We start from the raw sequence: 20,896 nt of genomic DNA on the forward strand, positions 1-20,896 counted from the left end.
TCTTAAACTGTATATTTTTTTTATTTTATCTATTTTTTTGTTTGTTTGTTTTGTTTTGTTTTTGCAAATTTCACAGTTTTTTTTTTGTTTTTTTTTTGTTTTGTAAAGTATAAATATTTTAACTTGAAACTTTCAATGTTTTTTCTTCAGATTTGCAGCTTTACAAGAACAAAATTTAGGGTTTTTTTGTTTTTCTTTCAATTTAGGACTTTTAAAACGTAAGAATTAAGATTGTTCCGTAAAATATAAGACTTCTTAAATTCTATAATTTATTCATTTATCTTTTTGTCCAAATTTCACAGCTTTTTAAAATCTTTCTTTTACATTTATGACCTTATAAACTTAATAATTTAGTGTTTTTTCCAGTAAATGTACAACTTTTTTAAACTAATTTTTGTAAATTTATGACTTTTTAAATCTAAAAAATTGATCTCTTAATTCTTGTTGATAGAACTTTTTGAACCTAAGGTTTATTCTTTTTAAATGTTTGCCTGTTCAAATCTCAGGAACTAAGAATTTTTCTTTTTAAATTAACTTTTTGAACTTGAACATTTTGAGTATTTTCTTGTCAGTATGTCTCAAATTTGAGCCGTGATTTAACTCAGCTTGAAAATACTTGAAAAACAATAGTTATCATCCAATATTGTTTTTCACTTCATAACTAACTTAGTATGTATTCATATCCAAGTAAAAACTGTTTTAAATGTTTTTTTTTTTTTAGCTAAATAGACCTTTTCTCTGACAATATACCACTGTTTAAATTGACTTATTTTATTTCCTACAGTGAAGATAATGGGTAAGTATATTATCCAAGTCTAATAGAAGAATATTAGAGCATACCTACCAAAAAAATTGCTTGTGACATCTGTGGTGTTGCGGGTCAAAACTGACCTGTATAGATTTATGGTTAGGAAACAGGCAAAAAGTTGTTTCCTTTTTATAAAACCAACTTTATTTTACTAAGAATAGCAGGAGCAAACTGAAAATTAAACCAAAAGTTGAACATAAAACAACAATATGGTGTCAGGGCAGGTGTGTGTGAAGGTGTGTGTGTCTGTATGAAGGTGTGTGTGTCTGTATGAAGGTGTGTGTGTCTATATAAAGGTGTGTGTGTCTGTATCAAGGTGTGTGTATCTATATAAAGGTGTGTGTGTCTTTATGAATGTGTGTGTCTATGAATGTGTGTGTGTGTCTATGAATGTGTGTGTCTATATGAATGTGTGTGTCTATATGAATGTGTGTGTCTCTATATGAAGGTGTGCGTGTCTGGGTGAAGGTGTGTGTGTCTGTATGAAGGTGTGTCGGGGTGTGTGTGTGTGTGTTTGTGTGGTAAGGCAAATTGAGCCATATTTGACCCACAGAGCAACCCACAGCTTTTAAGTGATGCATGCAACAGCCAGTATTCTCTGTCGGGTCATATTTGACCCTTAACACAACAAATGTAACTTTTCTTATTTTTTTGAGACCTTCATAATTTACTAAAATGGTGAAAATTTCTCTTGTTGAGTTAAAATGGTTGTGTCTGAGGATTAGATGAAGCCTTGTTCCAGTACAAAAAAGCAAACGATACTTTTTACATACCTGAACTTAAAAACAAGTCAAATTTGACCCAAACACAATATAAGGGTTAAAAAGCTTGTAAAACATCAACCTTATGGTGCAGAGAATGGGGAGAGATTTGTCTCAAAATTATGAATAAATATATATATCCACAATTTACATGTCTCAGATGCACCAAAATATATCCATGATTTACACGTGTTTTTAGATGCACCAATATATATATCCACAAATTACAGATGATAAGTCATTTATCATGACTTATGCAGATCTTCAATTCTGCTTGTGAATTGTCAAAAGAGCGTTTGTGGATCAACCCGCACACACATTTATTTTTGAGACAAACGTCATGCAGTTTTGAAGAGATTCACACACACAAGTGGAGCATACGGCACGGGGCACGTGAGTGAAGACCGCAACATTATGGCTTGAGGCAAATGATTTTTTCACACCTAGAAAGAGTCATTTATATACCTGAGAGGAAATTATACTTTGATGTGGAGATGAAAGAAAGGAGCACAAAATTAAGAACATTCTACTGAACCTGAAGCAGCCAAGCAAATTAAGCCTTGGAACTGAGAGCCAAGCTAGCTCAAGCTAGTGGCAAGCTAACTAACTTAGCAACTCTTTTTTCACTCTTTGAACTGAACCCGAGCTGACTTTCTTATGTATCGGAGCAGGGGAACAGCAAGAGGACGCGGAAAAATAAAAGCTAGACCCGGTAGAGTAGGCAGGAATCTCCTCTCATCCTTCTGCAACGACTCACCTGTAGACCAAGAAATGGAGACAACCACCTGGGACATGCATACCAATGCAAGACCTCATAGCCCTGAATGGGTGCCACTACCGGACTCCATGCCTACAACTCCAGCGTCTAAGAAAGGGAAGACGGAGTCCACGCCGAATTCCTATTCAGCGAAATTCAAGATATGAAGACAGATGTCACCACGGTCAAAAAGGCTCCTTCTGACCACGAGAAGAGAATCTCCGAGTTGGAGGGAAATTAAATGACGCTGAGCGGTACCAGAGATGGTGGAACCTGAGGCTGTATGGGCTACCAGAGCAGGAAGGAGAGGACGTGAAACGGCGGTTGCTCCGGAGGTCGGGGACCCTCTCTCCCACGTTGACATCTCCCACAGGATTGGAATTCGTGCGGACGGCAAAGCTCGACCAGTGATCATCAGGTTTGTGGCAAGATTGACAAAAGACATCATATGGAAGAAGGGGAAAGGATCAGAATACCTTTCTTCAAAAACACAGGTTCGGGGAAGATCTGATGGCGAAGGACAAGGAGGCCCGTAACAAGTTGTGGCCCAAAGTTAAAGCAGCCCAGAAAGAGGGAAAGAGAGCCTTTTTCGTCAGAGCCAAGGCAATAATCGATGGCAAGGAGCTGCGCCCTGAGAACAGGACAACCTGTCTGACTGAACACTGAAGGCGAGGCCTCAGCAGAAAAATAATCTCAGGTATAATGATTAGAATTTTGTTTGTGGTTATTAGGTGTTGAAAATCTTACATCTAGACAAGAGTGTCACTGTCATTGTGTTCAATTAACCCCTTTTTAGCTAAGATGCTAACACCAAACGTAGCACAACAGACTCGAGCATAAACACCGTAATGTGTTGTTGGGAGTGATTGATTTGGTGACATAATCAATACATCTGAGCCCACTGATATGATATTAAACAGAGAGGACTTCACTGAGCTGGAGATCAGCTGTTCTCCAGTGAATTCATTCAATAATGAAATCAATCAAGAATGATCAGCTACACAGAGAAAGAAAATGCCATGTTTTTGCCAAATGTAGACTGAATACTCACAATAAGAGGAATTATGAAAGGAAAAAAATGTATAGAAGGCTGGTTTAATTTAACTGTTTTCAATATTATTTTAACCCCTTGTTCTCCTGTACTAGCAGACACACAGAGCTCTGTCTGTCCAAATCTCCTTGTGACTTTAAACTTGTTTTAATTTGTGCTTCTTGGGAAACTTGGTATTTAGTTTGTACTGTGACTGGGATTAATAATGCTAAGGAAGTTACAAGTACAGAAGGACAAACATGTACCAGCAAAAACTCATTTTTATATTTATCTCCCAATTTAACATCAAAGTAAGACACGTTGGCGTGACTCTCTACTATATCCTGCTCTCAGCATTGCAGCTGCAATAGCCCTAACAGCACCTGTCCAGACAGCAGCTATTTTCTGCACTCAAGATTGTAAGATATGATCGAGAACACTATCCTATCACAACTCATGTCTACACCAGAATATTGCAAAGTTTATAATGCATGAACATTTTTTTAAGATAATAACACCCCTGCGCATCAGACTTAAGGAGAGGCGCCTGGATGTATGCTGTAAGGTGGCCATTGATGGTCCAAACCAGGAAGACTTTGAATAAAAAGACTGCATCAGGAGGATCTACAAAATGTAACCAAGGAGGGCCAAATGTTCTGCCACTGGCTGTGCCTTGTGCAAGTAAATGGTGGTTAAGCTGCCATGTAACCAAACTAAAATGTTAAACAAAGCACATACAAATGAATGAATATGCTCTAAAATAATACTTGTCATTTATTAAATTCACGTAATTACAACAACAATTACAATAGACCGCTGGTAAAACACTTGTTTGAGCCAGTTGAAGACACGGTACATGTGCACCTGTGAGCCCACGATCAGGTACCACCACCTCATTTTAAGCCAGGAAAAACTCTGACATAGATCCTTAATCTGGAACAACAAAGACATAAGATATAAAAATAAGACACTCTATTTTAACAAGTGGACAGAGAACAATATTTTGTGTTTTATGCAATTATTAAATGAAAACAGACATCTGCTAAACTACACAGAATTCCTCATTAAAAATATAAATTCCTGTTACCCCCAAAAGAGTTTGCAATTGTTTTGATGCAATTCCTAAAGGACTATTGAATTTACTGCGGGGGAACGGTGAGGAGAACGTACAATATTCATCAGAGCTAATTGTAGGTGGTGTACAGCTAACAAGTAAAAAATGTGCTAATAAACATATTAGGAAACTTTACCATCAAACCTCAACTCCTCAATCAAAATCCATTTGGAATTCAAAATTTGAAAACATTAAATGGAAGTCTGTGTGGACTTTTAATCAGAAATACTTTGTTACAAATAAAATGAAGGAAGTGGCCTTTAAAATAATACATTTGATTTATCCAACTAGTCAAGTTGTTGCAAGATTTGGAGCGGTGGAGAGAAGAGCCTGAAACTGTTAGCCACTTATTCTTTGAATGTCTTCATAGTCGCTTATTTTGGTTAGATGTAGAGCAATTCTACAATGTACAGACTGGCTCCAATGTTCCAGTTATATCTTGAACTTTTTATATTGTATGGGAAATATTATATTCATAAGTGCAAGTGGAGTCAAAAGCCACCAAAAATACAACAATTTATAAAGGAAATAGAATATCATATGACCTCTTTACATGGAGTAAAAGACAAAAAAGCAATGAAAACTCTGGACATCTCTCAATCCTGTAATATGCTGTAATATCCTGTAATATGTATTTAATTTCAAGGTACCCCAAGTGTTTTTTTTTTACAATTGTATATAATGTATATACCAGGGGTAATCAATTACAATTCAAAAAGGTCCAGAGAAAATATATTAAACCAAAGGTCTGGAACATCATAATGTCTAACTTGAGTTAGTGTGATATGTGGATCTGGGTGCAATTTCAGGGACTTGTTGTGCTGATAAAATATGAAAATTTTCTTTGTCTACAGCTCACCTGTTTCTCCGTCTGTGAATCTCTCCCTTAGGGCCCTATGAAATCAGTTTTATTTTTTGCCAAAATCTATTTTAATATTTTGGAATTCCGTTTTTTAACCTTTCTACTAATTTTACCATAAAAAAGAGTGTCCTGTTTATGTAAATGAACATGTTCACCAATTAAATAGAAACAACCTTAAATTTATTGAAAAAGGGCCACAGTTGGCCCATGAGCCACAGTTTTGATAACCCTGACATTAAATAACTATAACCAGTGTAACCGTCAGATATTTCCAACATAAGACACATCCACGTGTATAATCACATCCTAACTGATGTTTCTAATGTAAATGAAGAAATCCTTCTGTTCTCTCAAACACAGAGTGATAGTGACTTAATAAGACGGTAACATGAAAGTTAAAGGGATACTTCAACATTTTGGCAAATTCCCCCAGTGCCATAATTCCTATAGTTACCCACGCTGATGAAATCAGCAGGGGTTATGTAAAGGGTCCCGTATCTTTCTTTCTTTGTATGTGTACAAGATAACTCGAGAACGGAAAGTCGGATCTTCACCAAACTTTCAGGGAATATTGGGATAGTGACAGGAAAGAATCTATTAGATTCTGGGTCTGGGTCTGCTGCCTCAGACGGCCATTCTAGTCTTAGTAATAGGTTTGTTTCCTTTAGTTGTTGGTGCAAGCTGTTTCTAGATCTGGGGGGACCGATAAACCAGCTGCACAGCTAGCACTATGGAAGCAGATGGAATTTTTTGCTTTCCCTCATCAAACTCATCAAATTCACAATCCAACAACTCCGAAACGCTCTCATGGACAAGTTGTGACTGCACATTCACGATACAAATATACAAATAAGCTTGCTTTTCCTGCTCTCCATGGTAGTTGTTTTAGGTGAGCTTTCCTTCGATGATCAGGCAATAATATCCCAAACGAGGCCTGTTGCGTCCTGCCTTTGCCTTAAACGGTCTGCAGCGTTACCTGTGTAGCCAGGTTAGTGCATCAGGTGATATCAGTGCTAACCAGGTGGAGGAGGAGCCTCTGAGATTCAGATTTAACTGATGAGATGAGAGCTGCAGCCTCAGCGAGCAGAGCAGCAACTATCAGCACCCGTCTTCAGGTGAGTTCCTGCTGTGTGGGATCCTGACAACATTTTTAAAAGCTGTAGAGATCTGAGAGACGCTCCTGCAGAGGAAAAAACAACTAACATTATTTTTATGTGCTTGGCATTTGCATATCTGCTCCTACATGCTAGTGTTTCAATTCCTGCAACGCTTAATTCACAGCAGCTTTGCATTTGACATTCAAAGGCATCTAATGAGCTCCCTGATCACGGAGGGAGTAAATGATTAACAGAGACTAATGAAGGAATGTGTCTCAGCATCAGTCAGCAAAGCCATGCAGCATATATCTGCTCTCAGATATCACTTTTGGAGTTATTCATTCACACTCAGGGAAAGAGCAGTGCTGCATTATTGATGAGAGCACGTCTCTGTGCATATAATAATAATAATAATAATAATATCTTGAATTTATATAGCGCCTTTCAAGAAACCCAAGGACGCTTTACAGGAACACATATACATGGACAAACTATGTGAGGGGTAGGATGAGTGTAAGGGGTGGTTTAGTGAAGACTGTAGGCTGTGGTGAACAGGTGGTGCTTGAGACGTTTTTTTGAAAATGTCCAGAGATGGAGCGCTATGAATGTCTGCAGGAAGAGTGTTCCAGAGGGTGGGAGCTGCAGCACTGAAGGCTCTGTCTCCATAGGTTCGGAGTTTGGTTTTGGGCATGGAAAGTAGGCCGGTGTCTGAAGATCGAAGGTTGTGGGATGGTGTGTATGGATGGAGCAGATCAGAAAGGTACTGGGGAGCCAGAGCATGGAGAGATTTGTATGTGAGGAGGAGGACTTTGTAGTTGATACGGGACTTGATAGGGAGCCAGTGGAGGTGGATGAGGGTCGGAGTGATGTGTTGCCAGGGTCTAGTGCGGGTGAGAACTCTAGCTGCAGAGTTTTGGACGTACTGAAGCCTGTCCAGGGTTTTGCTGGGAACTCCAGACAGGACTCCATTACAGTAGTCCAGGCGGGAGGTTATGAAAGCATGAATGAGTGTTTCAGCCACAGAATCAGGGAGTGATGGTCGGAGTCTGGAGATGTTCTTGAGATGATAGAAGGCAGATTTGGTGACAGACTTTATGTGGGACTGGAAGGAGAGGGTGGAGTCAGGATGACGCCCAGGTTTCGGACCTCGGAGGACGGACAGATGGAGGTCCCGTCCACATCGAGCATGAGATCTCCAACCTTCTGCAGCAGCGCTTTGGGGGCCACAACCATGAGCTCTGTTTTATTGCTGTTGAGTTTGAGTTGGTTAGATGTCATCCAGGCTTTGATGTCGTGGAGGCAGTTTACCAGGGAGTGGGGAGGGAGCTGAGTGGATGGTTTGGTGCTGAGATAGAATTGGGTGTCATCTGCATAAGAGTGAAAGCTGAGACCGTGTTTGTGAATAATCTGTCCAAGGGGAAGCATGTAGATGGTGAAAAGGAGAGGTCCAAGAACAGAGCCTTGAGGCACGCCCTGGTTAACTGGGGCGGGGGATGAGTGAGAGGTGCCGATGGTAACAAACTGTGGACAGATAAGAATGTTTATTAACTGGGTTAAATTAAAGGATTCATAAACAGATTTCAAGCTGTTTGATGACGAAGTTAACCAATCAGTGTTTAGGTCCCCAGCCAAGACAAGTTCACTCATATTAAACCTTGCAATAAAATCTGACAGTGAAGAAAGGGCCTCATTACATGCTGAGGGTGGTCTATAGCAACCCATAACTGTTATAGACTGATCCTGAGAAAAGTCAAGTTTTAGGGCAAGAAGCTCAAATTGCTTGCTGATGGACACTGATGATAGGATTGTAGCATGGAACTTATTCTTTACTTGGATGGCTACACCACTGCCTTTCCTGGGACGGTCCCAACAAAAGACACAACAGCCTTTAATTAATATCTCCTTATCGGAGACAGCTTTGGTCAGCCAGATTTCAGACAGGACAAGAATATCAGTGTCAGTTGACTGAATCCAATTTTTTACAAAATCTAATTTGGAGAGCAAACTCCCAACATTTAAATGGACAATACCAAGGCCACATCTGCTTCTGAATTCATCAGGGGCACCAGTTCTGTTCATAGTGGGGCCTGGATTTGGCTGAACATTGCCTGATAGAAGAAGTAGAATTAAGATAAAACACTTTCTCTTTATATTAAGTAATGATACAGAATCACCCTTATTTGACTTGGCAAGGTCAATAAATGATGCTTCTGTGGACATGAAATAATTTTTTAAAACAGAATTACACATTAAACAAAGCAATTTAAGATCATTTAAAACAGGCCCAGAGGACTCCAATAAAAATAAGATGAGACCAACCTTAGCAGTTAAACCTCAGCAGGAAGTTAATGTAACTTAATGCAAGCCAGAGATCTAAATCTAGTTGAGGGACAGGCCGGTCGCCCAGCAGGAGGTCCTTTTGTCCTCAGCTGGTTCATGAAGGTGGGGGGATGAAAGGACTCAGCACCCCCATGTAGGAGCTTCTCGTGTGTCTGTGGGTGTAAGGCGGGGCGTTTCAGCTGATTTGACTCTTGTTTAGATAGTGTGGGTTTCTCCTGGTTCTTAGGTTTGTTCAGCACAACTATCAGCTGCATTAAAAAGTTCTGAGCAGTATGACTGTGCATTCCAGTATTAACCTCCTAAGACTCTGCATGCACATATGAGGACATTACATTTCAGCTTATCTACAACAAAGTGAAAATTGCTCTTAGAATTTTTGAGAAAATTGTCTGGATTGTCCATTGAAGTTTAAGTAATTTACTTAAAATATTTGGATATTTTGCTTTTTGGATTTTTTTGGGGAATTTGCTTAGAAATTGTAAAGTATTTTCATGGAAATTTTGGGGATGTGTTGTCATGGTTTGGAGAGTTTCGTTGGCATTTTTATTTGTTGCATTATTCATGGGAATTTGGGTTTTTTTTTTCGTACATATTTTAGGAACTGCATTGGAAATGTAGGATTGTGTTGTCCTTTTTAAATTTTTAGGAGTTATTAAGGGAAATTTCAGGGGATTTGTTTAGATGTTTGGATGTTTCCATCATTTTAAAGAAATTTCCAAGAGATGTGTTTGTATTTTTTTAGAATTTGTTGAAATTTGTTGAAATTTTAGGGGGAATTTACATGTAAATTTGCATTTCTTTTTTAGGGGAAATTTTATTGGAATGATCAGGCTTTATTTTCACTGACAGATTTGAGGAGTATTTCAAGATATTTTGAAGTCATTTTTATGGTAATCGCATATTAAATTGTTCACAGGAATTTTATTTCAATGAAATTAAAGGAAATCTTGGATTTTTGGAAGAAAACAAAAATTCCAAGAAATTTTTCAGCAAGAACATGGTGAGATGAGTTTATGCAGTTGCTGAATATATTTTTATATATTTTAATTGAGAACTGCACTGAAAATTTAAGGTAGGGGTTGTACTTTGAAATTGAAGGAAGATTTGATTGAAATTTCAGGGGATTTTTGTTTAGAAGTTTGGATGTTTACATCATGTTTATGGTATTTCAGAGATTATATTTGTAAGTTTTTCAGAATTTGTTGAGAAATTTTGGAAGGAATTTGCCATTTTGGGGGAGGGGGGGATGTTGGAATGTTAAGGCGTTGTATAAAAAAAAGGAATTTTGTTATTTTTATGAAATCTGATGGAAATTTGGATTTTTTGAGAGAAAAAAAGAAATTTTTGTCAAAAACAAGGTGAGACAAATATGTTCAGTTGTTTGCTAAATTTCTTTATTTGGGAAAGTTTCATTGGAAGATTTGGGTAAATTACTTGGAGTTTTTTTTTTGTTTGGTTTTTTTTTTCATTTTTTATGGGAATTTGGGAAATTTCTGGGGACTGCATTGGCAATTTTGGGGTAGGGATTGGACTTGAAATTTTTGGAATTTTTTAATGGAAATTTCCAGGGATTTGTTTGGATGTTTCCATAATTTTCATGAAATTTCTGACAATATTTGGGCCCTAAATCACTAGCTCAACTTTTTTTCTGTTACCCTCCACCTGACATGCACGCTGTTAAGACATTGTCTTAAGATTTCCTACCAGCCAACTGCCATGCACGTTGTAAAAAGCCATATAACAACAAAGCAAATGTCCACTGAAATGTTTTATGATGTTTTAACAAAAACTGATGGACTGCAGATGAGTAAAACTGCTCTATCATCAGCTAATCATTACCTTTGCAATAACAAAAGCCAAATAAAAATTGAGGTGGAAATGTGATTGTCTCCATCCTGGAAAGATCTTTTCACATCCTTTTGATCTTTTCTTCACTTTTGTCTCATTTTTTCCTGCACATTTAGAGTTACAGACATGACACATGAAAATCACTATAAAACACAAGCTCTGTGTCCTCCCCTGCAGTGTTGGGTGTGTCAGTGTGTCTCTGTGTGGGTGTGTGTAGGTGATGAGCTGCTGATGCAGGTGGCTGAAGCTGATGGGATCATTGAAGAGGAAGGTGCTGCTGCTGATGAGATCTGACCACTCCCCCAGCTTTTAAATCTCAGCTGCTGCAGTCTGCTCTCCCCTTCACCAGCCACTTCCAAAGAAGCCAGCAGCTCTGTGTGACCTGAAACTCTAGCTTTTGTCAGCTCAGTCATTAATTTTCTAGTATTCTTGTCAAAGCATCAGTGTTGCATCTCTGTATGTACTCATAAGATGCAAAAAATTCTGACCAATTGGAGATTTAGCTTCACTTGTAAATGTCTGCATATGTGCACAGACCAAACGTGATGCATCCATGCAACAATGCAACAAATTAGTCCATGATTTAGACCCAACTAAACGAACTATCATGCAAAAACACCCACAGGATTAAAAGGATTTCTTTTTCATTGAAGGTAAAAAATAATAGTTAGCAGAAGTTCTCTCTCTCTTTCATCTTCGATGTTTTCTTATTTGATAGATGATCAAGCTACAAGCTGAAACTTAACTCTGATGAAAGCAGGCACAGGATTCAGTGGAGGTGATGGCTGCTCAGAGCAAATGTGTGCCTGCAGAGTGACTTCTCCAGAGATTTCCATCTCCAAATTACTTTTCAGCCTTTTGTCCTACTTTCAGGGAATTTTGCAATATGCATTTATTTAGTGCATCCTTTGGAAACCCGATCACTGCAGGGATAGAGACTTTATCTGCACCGGGGCAGCTGCTGGTCCTCTGAGTCAGACTTTATGACTGATGTGATCTAACCTTTCCTTGCAGCACAACCAAAATGTACAAAGATCTCCTTAAAACCTGAAGTTTAGAATTAAAGCGCTTGTTTCAGTGATGACTTTCTTTCTTTGTCCTTCTAGACTTAAACTCTACCAAGGACTAAAACATGGCACCCTCACTGCAGCAGAGTATGAATGACCTCATCAACTTGTTCTACTCCTACTCTGGAAAGGAGGGAGACAAATACATGATAAACAAAGCTGAGCTGAAGCTCCTGTTACAGGAGGAACTGAGCGATTTCCTGGCTGTGGGTTTCCATCCCATTTCATCTTCATATTTGTGTTTTCAAGAAAGTGCTGTTGTGTTTTAGGATTTAAATCCAAATATGAAACCCTTTCTTATATAAATTAAGTTATTCACCTCAGAAGAGAGGCAGTATTGTACTCTTAAGATAACAGACAACCTCAATTCCAAAAAAGTTGTGGCGCTGTAGATCAAAACAGAATGACTATCAAATCTCATAAACCCGCACTTTATTCACAGCAACACATCAGATGTTGAAACTACGACATTTAACTATTTATTAACTTAACTGATGAGCTTATTCTGAATTTGATGGCAGCAACACATCTCAAAAAACAGGGACCATGTTTACCATTGTGCAGCATCCTTTCTTCTTTTAACAGCAGTCTGTAAATGTTTAGGTAGTGAGGAGATCAGTTGCTGCAGTTTTGTGAGAGGAATGTTGTCCCATTCTTGTCTGATATATTCTAGCTGCTCAACAGTCCTGGGTCTTCTTTGACAGATTTTTATTAACTTTATGATGTAATGCTCCATAGCAAAGTTTAAGAAGTAGGACAACAACTCAAACACCCGTCTTACTGTGTTTCCATGAATTAAATCTCACCATCTCCTTCCCTTTCCGTCTTCTGTTTCCCAACCCTCCCTCCTGCCCCTTTTCACTATTTCTCTCCTTTCCCTAATCCTTAGGGCTCTAAAGGGGCTTTGTTGTACACAAAGCTAAACTTGCCAACCTGTCCCTACTTTTCTGAGATGTGTTACTGCCCTCAAATTCAAAATTAGCTCATATTTTTCAAGTTCTACTGTGAATAAAATATGGGTTTATGAGATTTGACAATCATTGCTTTCTGTTTTTGCATTTTACACAGTGCCCCAACTTTTTTGGAAACTGTCTCTAAAGTTGGGACAAAAAGTAGGGAAATTAGTGTTTGATTATTTTTTTGTTGTAAAAATGCCTCTCAGCATTAAATCTTATACCGTTGGAAAGCCTGTTTATTTCCCTTTTAAATAGTGCCACATTTGTAAGGAGCATGCATTTGTGGGATGAGCAGCAGAGCTAAGTGTGTGGGAAATTTGCCAAATCTTCTCTGCCAATACAAGCTAATTATGTGGTCACTACTGACTCTTGCTTTGACACCCCAAGACGACAGTTTTGTCTATAGATTTGCACTCAAGGTTTGCCTTATGGTATGACCGACAGCCAGAACAGACTGCACACAGCCGACCTCCGGTCTCATAGGGCTGCCAGGAATCCTGCCATGACTGCCCTGCACCATCAGGCCCATTTGTGCTGGTGTCAGCACTGCAACCTGTACATTCACCACACTATGAAATAGTCATGGAACATTATGAGATGGAGATGTTTTAAAGTTAAATGCAAAGCCGGAACTACACTCCAGACATGGCTGCTGCACTGTGTCACTCCGTCCAGTGGTTTACTCAAGGAATAGTTCTGAGTATTTGCTTCATGTGTCGTAATGTTAGATAGTTATACGTTATTATTTCATAGCGTGGTGAATGTGCAGATCACAACTTGTCCACGAGAACGTTTTGGAGTTGTTGGATTGTGTATTTGATGAGTTTGATGAGGGAGAGCCGGAATAGCATCTGCTTACATTGAGTTGGCACAGCAGGTCCAAACTCGGCAGCGGCCGATCTAAAAATAGCTTGCACCGACAACAAACCTATTACTAAGACTAGGGATTATGGCAATGGACGAATTTGCCAAAATGTTGAAGTATCCCTTTAAAGATGACAACGCTCGCCCCCCACAGTTGGGGGTCTTATTTTAGACTACCGTAAAATACCAAATAATCACCGGGTCCCAATTAACCGCCGGGTGTGGCAATACATTTTGACAAATAAACGCCTGTTCCAAATAAACGCCGGGTGTAATTTATTTTAAGCTCCGATATGTGACTGAGATGAGATGAGAACCATATAGAATCAACTCTCAACTCCCCCTCCATTCCTGTTCTTCTCTGTGTTTGACTCATGGTTTGACTGTTTGAGCTCCATAGCTCCGGCCCTACTCTTTACTCCTCCTGGATGAGAATGTCCGCTGAATTGAATACCGACGGTGGCAAAGTGCTCTGGAGTGATTTTGCTGCTTTTCCACTGAAATCAACGGCCGAATCACAGGCAAGAAAACACTTCATCTCATCATGAACAAACTCTACAAGGGACTGAACACCGCCGTAATTCCGCCATTGAATCAACTTCTCACTGAGCTGAGATACAGAAGCTACAGCAGCCAATAGGAACGCTCCCTCTGACCTGAGCCTGATTGGCTGCGAGTACTAGCCTCCTTATTGGCTGGGGCACCCCCCTCCCATGCTGGTTTTCTCAAGTGACATAGCAGTGCCAGGAATTAAACGGCTGTTCCAAATAGCCGCCTGGTCCCAAATAAACGCCTGGTCTGCTCAGTGATTGAGACAAATAAACGCCCCGGCGATTATTTGGTTTTTTTAACCGTACCTCCAGAATTTGGGAGTGGAGAGGATGGAATGGCCTGCCAGCAGTCCTGACCTCAACCCCACTGAACACTTGTAGGATCAGCTTGGGCGTGCCAGAGTGACCGACACAACCACGTTGGCTGACTTGTTACAAATGCTGGACAAAGAATGGGATGCCATCCCACAGCAGTGTGTGACCAGGCTGGTGACCAGCATGAGGAGGAGGAGCCAGGCTGTTGTGGCTGTGTATGGTTCTTCCACACACTACTGAGGCTCCTGTTTGTTAAATGAGTAAATTGTAAAATTGCTAATACGTCATGTTTCTTCAAACTTCTATCATGGAATCTACCAAGCAGTTATGGGCAGAATTAGCTGTTTGGTATTGGCAGAGAAGATTTGGGACATTTTTCACAGGGGCAACCCACTTACTTGGCTCTGCTGCTCATCCCACAAATGCATGCTCCTTACATAATGGGCACCATTTAAAAGGGAAACAAACAGGCTTTCCAGTGGTATAAGATGTATTGCCAAGACGCACTTGAGGTACCTCCCTCTCTGAATGGAAAACTGAGAGTTTCTTCATTTTGGAGTTAACAGAATTGAGGGTCGCACATTACTGCCCATTCTCTCTGCTGGCAGAACTGACGTACTGTGGATTTGAGATGTCTCACCTTGTGCAACATCTTAAATCAGTAATTCTCAACACGTGGCTCTAGAGCCAGATGTGGCTCCTGTATGTCTAAATTTGAAATATTATTCCCCCCCTGAAAAACATAAAAAAGGGAAACTTTGACCTCAGAATTAGCCATTGCAATTTGTTTCCCACACTTCTAGAGTAGGCTTCATTTGTCAAACTTAATTATCAACCTTTATTTTTGTGTCTGTATATTTCCATTGGTCTTATTTGCAATTTTTTGCCTTTTTTTTTTTTTTACCCTTTTTCCCACTTATAATCCATTTTTGCTTCTTTTTTTGCCAATTTTAGTCACTTTTCACTCATTTTTTGCCACTTTATTGCTGCTTTTTTTACCATAATTGCCCCCTGTAAGTCATTTTTTTGGCATGTCTCTCCCATTTCTGCAACTTTTTCCTCAACATTTTTTTGTCACTTTTCACCCAGTTTTTGCCATTTCCTGCCTATTTGATCCCTGTTCACCCATTTTTGGTCATTTCTTTTGCAGCTTTTTGACCTTGCATTTTTCCCTTTTTTTGCCCATTTAAGGTGCTTCTTGCCATTACATTTCACTTTTTCTCATTTTCCCCAACATTTTTGCCAATTTGAGTCATTTCTCACTCATTTTGGCCACTTTTTCTCCACATTTTTTTTCACTCTTCACCCAGTTTTTGCCATTTTCTGCCTATTTTAATCCTGTTCACCCTTTTTTGGTTACTTTTTTAAAGATTTTAGACCATTTTCTTTTTTTACCAGCTTTAACTTATTTTTATTGCCACTTTCACCCACTTTTCACCACTTAGATTGTGGCTCTTGCAAAGGCATTTTTCAATAATTTGGCCCTTTAGTTGAGCAGGGTTGAGTAACACTGTCTTTAATGATAGTAATAATTAAACCCTGTTAAATTTCTATCTTGACAGTCCTGTGTTTTTGTTTCAGGCCAGCAAGGATCCCTCTGTTGTGGATGAATTCATGCTTCAGCTGGATCAAGACAGGGATGGAAAAGTGGATTTCAAAGAGTTTGCCTACACGGTTGTTTCACTCACTGTCGCCTGCCATGAATCCTTGTGATGACATGTTTAAGGACTGCCAGCAGTGACACCATCCTTCAATGAGTAACACCTCATCACAGCCAGTGACCTCCTAAGTAATCATAAGTCATGCTGGATGTAAATTTCTGGGTCCTCACTGACAACACCTTGTAATGTTGTAAAGACGGATCATTGTTAACCAGTGTCACAAGTCTTCATCTTAATAAAGATGTTCACTCTTCATATGTCTGCTCATTTCTAAAGCTCTGCCTTTAAATCTCACAGAGATGACAGAAATCTGTCTCTTCAGGCCAGCTGAAGTAGAAAGGCTTCTCCTGTCAGGGTTAGATCCAGATTTATTATACTCAGTAAATCTGAATGAATAGAAAATTAAAGATTAACACTGAGAGCTTATCAGCAAGCTTGAGCACCACCCAGTGTCTGATGGAGGAAATCCATGATGGATGGGTGCATTATGAGGTTTGGACATCATCGCTTCCTCCTGCTCTGGCTGATCTTTCTGGTTTGTTCTGAAAGGAGAAAAAGCTGGTGAGCGTTTATGTGACGTCAGTCCTGAGGCCTCAGAGATGCTCTTTCTCTGTTACGGCTGCGGCCGTATTTTGTTGAGTTTTTGTATCGCTGTGTTTTGTAGTTTGTTCTGTTTTTTTTGTGTAGGAGTGAGTGCTCTGTTGCTGTGTGGATCTTTGTCTTGTTTCGTGTGAGAGTGAGTCTTCTGTTCGCCCCATGTGTTCGTGAGTGTGTGGTCTGGCTTGTGAGTGGATCTTTGTTGTCTACAGGTGGTGATGCGTAATTGGTTGCTAGGGTGGCGGTAAAGAGACGCGGCGCCGATTGGCTCTCCACTCTTTAAAATACGGCGGCCTGCAGCTGACGAGGAGCCTGACTGACAGCAGCATCCCCTTGTTTGCTCCCAGCCTCCAAAACCTCAGAGTTAACTGTGGTTTTGCATTTCAGAATAGTTTAGCAGTAGCTTTGATTGTGTTTTGTATTCTTAGTTAGTTCCTTCTGGTAACTGTGTTATTTTTTTGGATACATTTTACTTCTGAGTGCTAGATCACCTCCTTAGTTTGAATCCAGTCTTTTGTTTGAATTTATAGCCTATTGAGTGGCCTGTTTAATTTAAAATATTGTAAATAAACATTGTAAAACTTCTTTAGATTCTGACTGTTAGTTTGGGGGCTGGGAAGAAACATTTACTTTTTCTACTTATATTATGTTAGGTACCTTCCCCCTAGACGGGTGCGTAACACTCATTTAACACACACACACACTGCTTCTGTTTAAAGGAGACAATACTCTCAAGTCATTTCTTTAAGCTTTGAATACAGACATCTGAGGCTTTTATCAGAGCATTTAGGTGTTCTTTGCATCACATTCATACGTCAGCTGATTAAAATATCTGGAAAAACTGCAAGCTATATATGAAAATAAAAATGCATTCATTAAAAATGCATGCATAGACAAAATGCATTCCCAAATAGAGCATCTAACAGTTCAATATGAACTTGTTTGAGCTGTACAAATCCACCTCTGCAGCACCGGGTCAGTGGCTGATTTTTTAAGAGTCATAGCTCACGTTTTCTGAAATAAAAAAACAAAAACTTTCCACGTGTTTGGTACTGGACAAAATATTATATCTGGGCGGGCTTGACTGTTTAACCTTTTGATTTCCTCTTAATTTTGATGCAGCTATGACAACATCCTTTTCTGTATCTGCTTATTGAAACACCTCACTGGAGATAAATCATGTTTACAGCCAGCAAAACATGTCAGCACCACTATGAAGGTTGAATCTTTCTTAAAATGATACCATCAGATTAAATCAGCATTACAAAAATCTGACTTACATGCAATCATTGGCACAACCAGGGTCTAATTATCTGATTATCTAGGAGGTTTAACTGTGCCATAGTGTACCTTTTTTAGTGACTTTTAGACTTTATCGTCAACAAAGCTATTAAACCAACATTGTTTTACAGCAGCCATGCAATCAAACTGATCTAGAGCTGAAGTATTCTGTTCCCTCTGAAGGTCAGCTTCCTGTAACTCTCATTTTCACTCTGACTCATACTTTAAAAAAGCACAAAACCTTTAAATGTTTCCACTGGTTTACAGTTTGTCTAAAACAGTGTCAACAAAAATCCAGAAGACCCTCACAAACCACTGGAAGTTTCACACCTGAGAGGATGTGTGTGTGTTTCTGTGTCTGTGATTGGTGTGTAGGTTGTGTGTAGGTGTTTCTAGTTAATGGCTCGCCACATGGGGAGGGGGAAGTAAAAATATATGTCAGATTGAGGGAGAAATAACTGATTTTGTTCGACATATGGTGACAGAGGTACCTTTAGGAGCTTTGTATGTTTAATAAAAAAGTAAAAGTAAACTTGAAACTACTTTGAGTGAGTTCGGCTCATGTTTTAGTCTGATTTCAGTTTCTTTCAGTCTTTATCATTGCAGATGTAGGTTATCACAGTCTGGCTACCAACGCAAGCAGAAGTGGCAACCCAGAAGAGAGCAACCACAGCATGTGGGACAGGTAATTTCTTAAATTGTAAATTTTTTTTTAGTTTATCTTTTTTGTTTGTTTTTTTGTTTGTTTTGTTTTGTTTTTGCAAATTTCACAGTTTTTTTTTTTTTTTGTAAAGTATAAATATTTTAACTTGAAACTGTCAATGTTTTTTCTTCAGATTTTCAGCTTTACAAGAACAAAATTTAAGGTTTTTTTTGTTTTTCTTTTAGTTTAGGACTTCTAAAACCTAAGAATTAAGATTTCTCTGTAAAACATAGGACTTCTTAAATTCTATAATTTATTCATTTATCTTTTTTTTTCCAAATTTCACAGCTTTTTAAAATCTTTCTTTTACATTTATGACCTTATAAACTTAATAATTTAGTGTTTTTTCCAGTAAATGTACAACTTTTTTAAACTAATTTTTGTAAATTTATGACTTTTTAAATCTAAAAAATTGATCTCTTAATTCTTGTTGATAGAACTTTTTGAACCTAAGGTTTATTCTTTTTAAATGTTTGCCTGTTCAAATCTCAGGAACTAAGAATTTTTCTTTTTAAATTAACTTTTTGAACTTGAACATTTTGAGTATTTTCTTGTCAGTATGTCTCAAATTTGAGCCGTGATTTAACTCAGCTTGAAAATACTTGAAAAACAATAGTTATCATCCAATATTGTTTTTCACTTCATAACTAACTTAGTATGTATTCATATCCAAGTAAAAACTGTTTTAAATGTTTTTTTTTTTCTGTTTTTTTTTTTTTTAGCTAAATAGACCTTTTCTCTGACAATATACCACTGTTTAAATTGACTTATTTTATTTCCTACAGTGAAGATAATGGGTAAGTATATTATCCAAGTCTAATAGAAGAATATTAGAGCATACCTAACAAAAAAATTGCTTGTGACATCTGTGGTGTTGCAGGTCAAAACTGACCTGTATAGATTTATGGTTAGGAAACAGGCAAAAAGTTGTTTCCTTTTTATAAAACCAACTTTATTTTACTCAGAATAGCAGGAGCAAACTGAAAATTAAACCAAAAGTTGAACATAAAACAACAATATGGTGTCAGGGCAGGTGTGTGTGAAGGTGTGTGTGTCTGTATGAAGATGTGTGTGTCTGTATGAAGGTGTGTGTGTCTTTATGAATGTGTGTGTGTTTATATGAAGGTGTGTGTGTGTGTCTATATGAATGTGTGTGTGTTTATATGAAGGTGTGTGTGTCTATGTGAAGGTGTGTGTGTCTGTGTGGAGGTGTGTGTGTCTGTATGAAGGTGTGTGTGTCTTTATGAATGTGTGTGTGTTTATATGAAGGTGTGTGTCTTTATGAATGTGTGTGTCTTTATGAATGTGTGTGTCTATATGAATGTGTGTGTGTCTATGTTTGGGTGTGCGTGTCTGTATGAAGGTGTGCGTGTCTGTATGAAGGTGTGTCGGGGTGTGTGTGTGTGTGTGTTTGTGTGGTAAGGCAAATTGAGCCATATTTGACCCACAGAGCAACCCACAGCTTTTAAGTGATGCATGCAACAGCCAGTATTCTCTGTCGGGTCATATTTGACCCTTAACACAACAAATGTAACTTTTTTTATTTTTTTGAGACCTTCATAATTTACTAAAATGGTGAAAATTTCTCTTGTTGTGTTAAAACGGTTGTGTCTGAGGATTAGATGAAGCCTTGATCCAGTACAAAAAAGCAAATGATACTTTTTACATACCTGAACTTAAAAACAAGTCAAATTTGACCCAAACACAATATAAGGGTTAAAAAGCTTGTAAAACATCAACCTTATGGTGCAGAGAATGGGGAGAGATTTGTCTCAAAATTATGAATAAATATATATATCCACAATTTACACGTGTTTCAGATGCACCAAAATATATCCATGATTTACACGTGTTTTTAGATGCACCAATATATATATCCACAAATTACAGATGATAAGTCATTTATCATGACTTATGCAGATCTTCAATTCTGCTTGTGAATTGTCAAAAGAGCGTTTGTGGATCAACCCGCACACACATTTATTTTTGAGACAAACGTCATGCAGTTTTGAAGAGATTCACACACACAAGTGGAGCATACGGCACGGGGCACGTGAGTGAAGACCGCAACATTATGGCTTGAGGCAACTGATTTTTTCACACCTAGAAAAGAGTCATTTATATACCTGAGAGGAAATTATACTTTGATGTGGAGGTGAAAGAAAGGAGCACAAAATTAAGAACATTCTACTGAACCTGAAGCAGCCAAGCAAATTAAGCCTTGGAACTGAGAGCCAAGCTAGCTCAAGCTAGTGGCAAGCTAACTAACTTAGCAACTCTTTTT

The 20,896-nt window shown here is 38.5% G+C and overlaps 1 protein-coding gene across 1 annotated transcript; it reads left to right on the plus strand.

The window, feature by feature from the left end:
- Positions 1-6,142: 6,142 nt before the first annotated feature.
- Positions 6,143-16,280, plus strand: LOC121513061 (protein S100-A1-like). The gene is made up of 3 exons (XM_041792557.1): positions 6,143-6,447; positions 11,724-11,890; positions 15,952-16,280. The coding sequence occupies exons 2-3, from the start codon at positions 11,750-11,752 to the stop codon at positions 16,081-16,083; spliced, it is 273 nt and encodes a 90-aa protein (XP_041648491.1). The 5' UTR covers positions 6,143-6,447; positions 11,724-11,749; the 3' UTR covers positions 16,084-16,280.
- Positions 16,281-20,896: the final 4,616 nt, after the last annotated feature.

Source organism: Cheilinus undulatus, linkage group 8 (assembly GCF_018320785.1).
Source record: "Cheilinus undulatus linkage group 8, ASM1832078v1, whole genome shotgun sequence".
In the NCBI taxonomy this organism is placed as follows: Eukaryota; Metazoa; Chordata; class Actinopteri; order Labriformes; family Labridae; genus Cheilinus; species Cheilinus undulatus.